The sequence below is a fragment of the Chanos chanos genome, chromosome 7 (genome assembly GCF_902362185.1).
Source record: "Chanos chanos chromosome 7, fChaCha1.1, whole genome shotgun sequence".
In the NCBI taxonomy this organism is placed as follows: domain Eukaryota; kingdom Metazoa; phylum Chordata; class Actinopteri; order Gonorynchiformes; family Chanidae; genus Chanos; species Chanos chanos.
The window spans coordinates 28620490-28627989 of record NC_044501.1 but is presented as its reverse complement, the minus strand read 5'-3'; the positions used below and the strand labels follow the sequence as shown (position 1 = coordinate 28627989).

At 42.5% G+C, this 7500-nt stretch overlaps 1 protein-coding gene across 1 annotated transcript in view; it reads right to left on the bottom strand.

Moving 5' to 3' along the window:
- Positions 1-7500, bottom strand: part of sorcs2 (sortilin-related VPS10 domain containing receptor 2) — a 182741-nt gene that overhangs the window by 5790 nt on the left and 169451 nt on the right. Inside the window, exons 14-21 of the mRNA XM_030779145.1 lie at positions 6134-6241; positions 3779-3899; positions 3447-3580; positions 2743-2871; positions 1842-2013; positions 1212-1398; positions 694-827; positions 186-309 (exon numbers count right to left, since the gene is read on the bottom strand). Coding sequence (XP_030635005.1) covers positions 186-309; positions 694-827; positions 1212-1398; positions 1842-2013; positions 2743-2871; positions 3447-3580; positions 3779-3899; positions 6134-6241 — 1109 coding nt within the window. The remainder of the gene's footprint in view (positions 1-185; positions 310-693; positions 828-1211; positions 1399-1841; positions 2014-2742; positions 2872-3446; positions 3581-3778; positions 3900-6133; positions 6242-7500) is intronic.

Sequence of the window (7500 nt, the reverse complement as noted above, 5' to 3'; positions counted from 1 at the left end):
AGTCATCCATTCCTGTGAAAAACACGTTGAGAAAATGTAAACTTTATCAGAAAACAAGTAAAGATAAATATGTGTCACACCACATGACACAGAGGAATTATACCATGTGACCAAAAGTGTGACTTAAGACTTAAGGGTAAGATGAGAGATGAGATGTGACTGGTTGAGCACGATCAGTCTCTTACCGTAAACACGCACGATCTTGGTGTCCTGGACCATGGAGCGACCATTAGAGGCCTGGACCGTGACCGGAACCTCTCCTTCCTCAGTGAACCGCGTGATCAAACTGCTCTCCAGGGTCAATTTGGGCTGATCAATGTACACACACACCCAGACAGACAGACAGACAGACAGACAGACACACACACACACACACACACACATACAGTCATAGTTTTTTTTAATGCTGTTTCATGTTTAATTAAATGTTTAATGTGATAAGACTCCAAGTGCATGTATGTACATGATGTGTTCACATAACACACACACACACACACACACACTTACATGTTTACCCATATAGTTAGAGTAAATGCCAAATGTCTTAATGCTTGATCACTGACTTACTTAACTGTTTCTGCCTTGATTTGGTACTGTGGAAAACGAGCATCACCTAATGGCCTTCTCCAAAGCCACTCTAATACTGACTGTGAGTAGGCGTACAGTTTTACAGATTCATGTTGGTGAGGATACCTGTAGGTTTCCACCGATCCACCAGTAAAACACAGTCAGGTTGGCTTCTGCTGGCAGCACTACAGCAGAGAGGTTCACTTCATGGTTTCTCCCAGCAATGGGAACCGCCTCCAGATGCACTTCCTGTAGAGGAGCTAAACAACAACACAAAAAAAAAAGGTGAAAATTGAGATTCCTTCAGTCTTAAAATATGTAACAAAATATGTAACTTTTATAAAAACCATAGAAATTCTCAACATTACTACAAACCTACTACTTACAACACATATTTTTACTGTGGAAAAATCATTTCTGTATTAATCTTTATTGATCTCTAGCCAAAACAACTACTGAACAGGTCAAAGACAATGGGCTTACCATTGCTTTAACTCAAAAAGACGCCAGATTTTCACGACACCAAATTTTGTATAACACCCCTTGTCCCTTATTGGCCTGAAATGTCACCATATTCTGCATGACACGCCTTGTTCCTGGTTGGCTGCTCTGTGACTGTGGCCTGGGTGGAGGCTGTGACTGACCTGTGACCTGGATGTAGAGCGTTGCCTGGTCGTGACCGGCGGCATTCTCGGCTTTGACGCTGACCCGATACACTCCGGGCTGTTCGTACCGGTGCTGTATGGGCTCGTCTGTGACAGTCAGGTTCTCGTAGATGGCCTTGGTTCCATCAAACAGGTCCACATGGTACTTCATACTGCTGGTGTCGCCCTAAAAGGAACCGACCAGAGATGAGAGAGATGGGAAATGACAAAAAAGCATCCATTTTCACAGGACGAAACAGCACTACCTTTTGATGACACTTTCAACAGAAATGCAGCAAATTTTGTTTTATGACAGCAAAAAAGAGCAGCTGTTGCAGTGATGCTAAAGCAAAGAATTAACTGTGGGGGGGGGAAATTTTATCCTAAGGTACCAATGCAGAGCTGTTAATTAAAAGGCCTTTTTATTTTATGTGGATTTAGAACATTAAGCACCCTAGTAAAATGCAATTTTTCTGCTCAACAAGGTAACCCTCAGTGCATTCATAATGGTGACTACCCCCAAGTTGCTCTTTTTTACGATGAGTACAATGTTCTTTTTTTTCTGTAGACTCAGTGAAGTCTGCAGAATTAGTGAAGGTTGAGTTTGCTGAGGAATGCGGTCCACCGTACCTGTTCCTGCTGGATGACGAAGGTGAGGTCATCTCCGGGCGCCACGGCGAGCATCTGACCTTTGAGGCCGAGGCGAAGGCCTTTAGGGGGCAGCAGAGGGCAGGAGTGCTGCTTGGAGCTCTGCTGTTTGTTCACCCCTCCCTCACACACATTAGAAATCACCTTCCTGTACCTGCACAAAGAAATATCTATGAAATGCTGGGTATGTCCAGGAATGCTGATCAAACTCAGTGCAGTGACTACAGAGGCTGCATTAGACTTCTTCAAACATGGAATCTGACTATTGTGCAAGAGTGAGAAGACAAGTTTTTGTTTTTGTGTGTGTGTGTGTGTGGTGAGGAGTATGGGGCAGGCAACTGTGTGTGTATTTACAGGCAATATACTCTCCACTGTGACAGAGGAGAGGAAAACTGTTTAAGTGTGTGTGTGTGTGTGTGTGTGACACACTCCAGTGAGTGCACTCTATAGAATTTGAGGTTCTGCTGAAAGCTTGCGATTGTACCGTCATGCTCTACTTAACAAAGGAGGAGGATGAGAGCACTGAACGCATGTGTGTGTCTGTGTGAGTGTGAGTATGTGTGTGTGTGCGCGCGCGCATGTGTGTGTGTATGTGTGTGCGTGCGCGCATGTGTGTGTGGGTGGGTCTAAAGACAAGGCCACTGAGTGAGTATGTATGTCTATAATGCAAAATATACTCTTAGGGTTTTCGCATATTCTAGAGTCACCTGTGTGTATAACGTAGAATGTGTATGTGTGTACTCAGTGTATCTGCCTGCATGTGTGCATGTGTATGCGCAAGCGTGAATGTGTACGTGTTCTGTGAGAGTGTGCTTGTGTGGTGTATATGTCTGTGAATGTGTGTTTGTGTGTGTGTGCATGCGTATGTGTGTGGTTGTTTTACCCCGTGCTGGACTCATAGGTGTGTCCAACGTGACAGTCTTCTGGAGGTGCATCAGGGTCATGCCAAAAATCGGGGAAGCATCGATCACCTTCAGCCCTGAGACTGGGAGCGCGCTCAAATCCATAGTCACTACAGTGCAGAGAAAGAGAGAGAGAGAGAGAGAGGGAGAGAGAGACACACACACACACGCTCAAAACAAGCGCCTGGTCTTTCATTAACACTGACCTTCCTCATCTTATCTGAATCACAGTACAGTCCCTACAGTTACAAATCAAACCAAACAAAAAAAGAGGTTCCCAGTGTAAACCCGTAGGGACCTAAGCTAGTGTAGGATACTGCTCCAAGACAGAGCCACTGTGTGTTTACTGAACTGCCGCTGGTTCAAAGCTAACAGGGATCTATAGTGCGATGTGAAATAATGTCCGATAAGTTCCAGAATTCCCTTGGCTTTACATCCGTTTCACAGCGGAAATTTTTTTCTACTGAGTAACGATAGTAACTACAGTAAGTTCCATGGACATTGGTGACATGCCATCAACTCGATGCATTTTCCATGAATTATGATCATATTTTCACATTGTAAGCATAGCTATTTGCATATATTGTGTTGGAATCACTGTAATACAATATTCATAAAGTAAATTTAAAACAAAAAAGCAGTTGTTTGAGGAGCGTCATGTGTCTGTAGATGTTAATGTGTGTACCAGCTGAAGTCTTTCTCTGTGCACTGGCAGGGTTTAGCTGTTAGCGCTGATGTATAGCTCTTTCCTTTAATGCAGAACGATGACTCTTTCCTCTTCCTGAACATACGCTCCTGTCCCATAATGCAGTGCTCTCCCTGTAAGGACAGGAGATGTGGGAAGACAGGCGAGAAACCAAGTGAGTTTGCAACGATTGTTCTATTTCTCTACATGCTACAACATGCTTAAATATAAGTATGTTTCATCAAACTTCCATTAATGACGTATGTGAAAACTTCACTTTTGAATGTGTGTTTATAACGTTCAGCTGATAAAGCAGTGTTTTTGGTAGATACCTGTGGATCGGTGAGTTTCCAGGAGTCGTAGTCTGCCTCTGTGCACTGTCTGGGGAAAGACTGGCGGAAATCGACTTTCACCAGCTCCCAGTCAGACCGGTAACTTATGTGGCCAAACACCCTGTGTATGTAAAAACAAGCATTATGTGTATGCCATTTCGTCTGGTATGGGAAAAAAGAATGAAAGACTGAAAGATTTCTCTTTTATCTGTCCATCTGTTCATCAAGCCATATATGTACATGGGTCCACTCTTTTCAAAACCCATCCATCCATCCATCCATTCATTAAGCCATCCATGTCTAGCTTATATACCTCCATAAAAAAGCCATTCATGAAAAGGCGTGACAATTGACCTGTGTCCCCTTACATACAAATCACATGACCCGTCCCGTCCAATGGCGAGCCTTGGGAACAGGTTCACATTTTTGACACAAAAGCATCTGCAAATGATTGAGTAATGATAAAAATGCAGTAATGAGCAAAGTTTCACTCCACTGAGCCTGTACACAGGATTCTGCAGAGCTTAAGGCAAAGTCTGTTAGCCGCTTTGTGCAGAGGCCAGTGACAAAAAAACAAAACAAAACAAAACAAAGAAATAAACACTTTTTTAAAATCCCAGTTTCAACCGTGACAGCCCTACACTCCATGTATAAAGGAAGCCTCTTAAAAAAAAAAAAAAAAAAAAAGAGAGACTTTTCTTAGCTGCGATCCAAACCAGTGCTTCTCAATTCCAGTCCTGGGGATCCACATTTTGACAGAAGCTTGGCACCAGTATATCCGGTTTAAGCGGCCAAGGGCTCAGTAATAAGTAGACAGAAACCTTGAATCAGAAGTGACAATGCTTGGCTAGAGCAAAAATGTTCTGTCTTGTTGCGGATCCTCACGACTGGAGTTCCTCGGAACCGGCAGCACTACTGAGTTTGGCTGATGCTGGCGACGGTGTAGTTCCCAAAGTGTCCGCTAGATGGCGTTCTGTGTTCGTATGAGGGCCGATGAAAGGAGCAGTCAGTCAAGCCGAACAGTTAAAGTATTGTGGCCATCTGTGAGAGACCGCTATCTCTCAAGCACAGCCTGTGCAAAAAACAAGGAGAACGGTTCTCCCCACTGCTGGCTTGCCAGTAACACTTAACCTCAACAGAGCTCTGAGAGGGACTCGGGCAAAAACGTGCTGCAGATGTCCATTACACACAAATCACCGGCTACTTTACTGAGTCAGTGACTCAGTGGAATTCCTTTCTATCTCCATTGCACAGAGGCAAAGAAATCTTGTCAACTACTTGTAAAAAGAGGGGAAAAAAAAACAGTTTACAAATCACGCATGAAACGATCCACAAGTGGCCTTATTTTAGCATTCTTTACAAGACTAACTTTCTGGTACCAAAACGTTCTGGTGAAGTTCAAAATAATGTCTATAAATTTGTATGCGGGCCTGAATTTTATGACATATGTTTCATCATACTGAAACATGACACAGCACTTTCAACACACCACCAAAAGAGTTGTGAGACAGCAGTCTTTTTATGGATATGCCGTTGCATTTTACGCATATTTGATATTATTATCACAGTTCATATTTCATATTTCGACTGCGGTATGTTAAATGATTAGTGGTTGCAAAAGTGAATCTCTATGGCTCTGCTAAAATGGGCAATATCAGCCCTGATTCTCCTTTTAAGAATCAAGATCTTTCGCTGAATGATAAAAAGCAGCTGATACTGATTTTTTTTCCCCCTCTCTTTTTGTCTTGCACAAGCGTTTTTCTTTTTCTTTTCTTTTTTTTGTCGGTGGTGATAACCTTCTTTTTTTTTTAAAGATTTCATCATCAGCTTTCACTGCTTTTTGTTAGAAGAAGAAGAAAAAAAAGATAAAAAAAAAAGAAATTTGAGTGGAAAAAAACCCCAAACCAATCAAACCGGCTTCATCTCTGTGAGACCGTCTTAGAGTCAGTCCTATCTCTGTGGAGACACACCCAGTCTCCGTGTGTTACTCGGCAACCTCAATATGCAACCTCCGATTCTGACTCCCCAGTGGTCTAAACTGAAGTCTTATCAGTGGCTTTTCTCTTGTCTATGCAGTCTCAAAAAAGTTACACAAACCTGATAAACTGTCAGATTACTAAAATACTGGTGCACACCAGGGTACACAATAATTATGATAACAGAGTCTTTTAAGGGGGACAGTTTACTCACTTAAAAGTTTACCCACCATAGTTTCTATGGATAAAAGTTCTATCATGCTGTCTGACTCCTCAGAAGAGAAGATTATAGAAGGGTCTAAAATGACTTTGCAGAAAAGAGAAAATTCTCTTGACTCCAACAGAGTGTATGACGGCGTAAAGAAGGTTCCGGACTCACGTCATGACCAGCGTCTCGTCCCCCGGTTCGCTAAGAAGCCCGTCCACGAACACGGAGGTGCTGGTGAAGTTATGAACGCTCCAAGTGTGTCCTTCATCGACGCTGAACCTGTGGAGAAAAGACAGTTTCATATCAGCTATATAAATCAAGCCATTTTACCTCACAGATGCCTAAGCCTAACAATGTCTTGGTGGGTTTTGTGTCACAGTAAATGCTGCCTTAGCAAGCTTAATGTTGTACTGACACAAAAAGCCTTGTTGTGTGGAACTCCAACATCTGTTTGCGAAATGCACAGTTTTTCTAATGTTGCATGCTTGAGAGATGCACTACATTTGCTTTTATATGGGGTGAAGTTCACTTAAAGCATGAAATAAATAAATAAATAAATAAAAACAACCAAACAAAAACTATCACCTCACTTCTAAATACCGTGTCCATGGTTACGAGAGCAGGAACACTGTCCTATTGTGGAGTATTACATAATGGAAAATGTTTGGAGAATCACAGCGCTGTGCGCGCGCACACACACACACACACACACACACACACACACACACACACAAAAAAAGCTCAGGGTTATGGAAGAGCCGTGAACTAACAAAGGATGGAGGGAAAAAAACAGCTCTAATGTTCAAAGCAAGAGACAAACAAACTATGAAGTGCTTCATCTCTACTCCACTGTTTCTTTTTTCTTCTTTTTTCACCTTTTCTAACCCTGTCTCCATCTCTCCTACTCACTCTCTCTCTTTCATCTCTCTCTTTGGTATGTCTGACCATTGTATGTGGCATCTGTATGTGTGTATGTGTGTGTATGTTGTCCTGTTTCAAACCTCAAAACTTTTGTCAAACTAAAATGTTCTTGTACCACAAAAAAAAAAAAGAGTAGACAACAAAAAATAAAAAAAAGAAAACTTGCTCTCAATTATTTTTAAGAGCTAGTGTATTTGAGGAATCAAGTTTGTAGGACGTTGAGGTCTTTGAATTGCACAGGCCTGAGGAGTGTGGAGGAGGTGATGGTGTGTGAGGATGGGGTTTGGGTGGGGGGTGGGGGATTCATGGAGGATTGAAGGATCTCTTCAGCCCAAAAAAGCTCTCAATGCAATCACTCAAAGGAATTACATTACCCTCCCGACTGTAACATATGCAAATCTACACTCTCTCCCTCTCTCTCTCTCACTGTCTCATTCTCTCCCCCTCTCTCTCATTCTCTCTTCTTCTCTCTCTCTCACCCCCCTCCCATCTCAGTTTGCGATATGGAATGATATCATGACAGCTTGCACAAAAAATGCTAACAATCTGGTGTAGCAATAAACTAGTTCAAACTCCCTCTCTGTCTCTCTCTCTGTTACATACATACAAAGCTAATT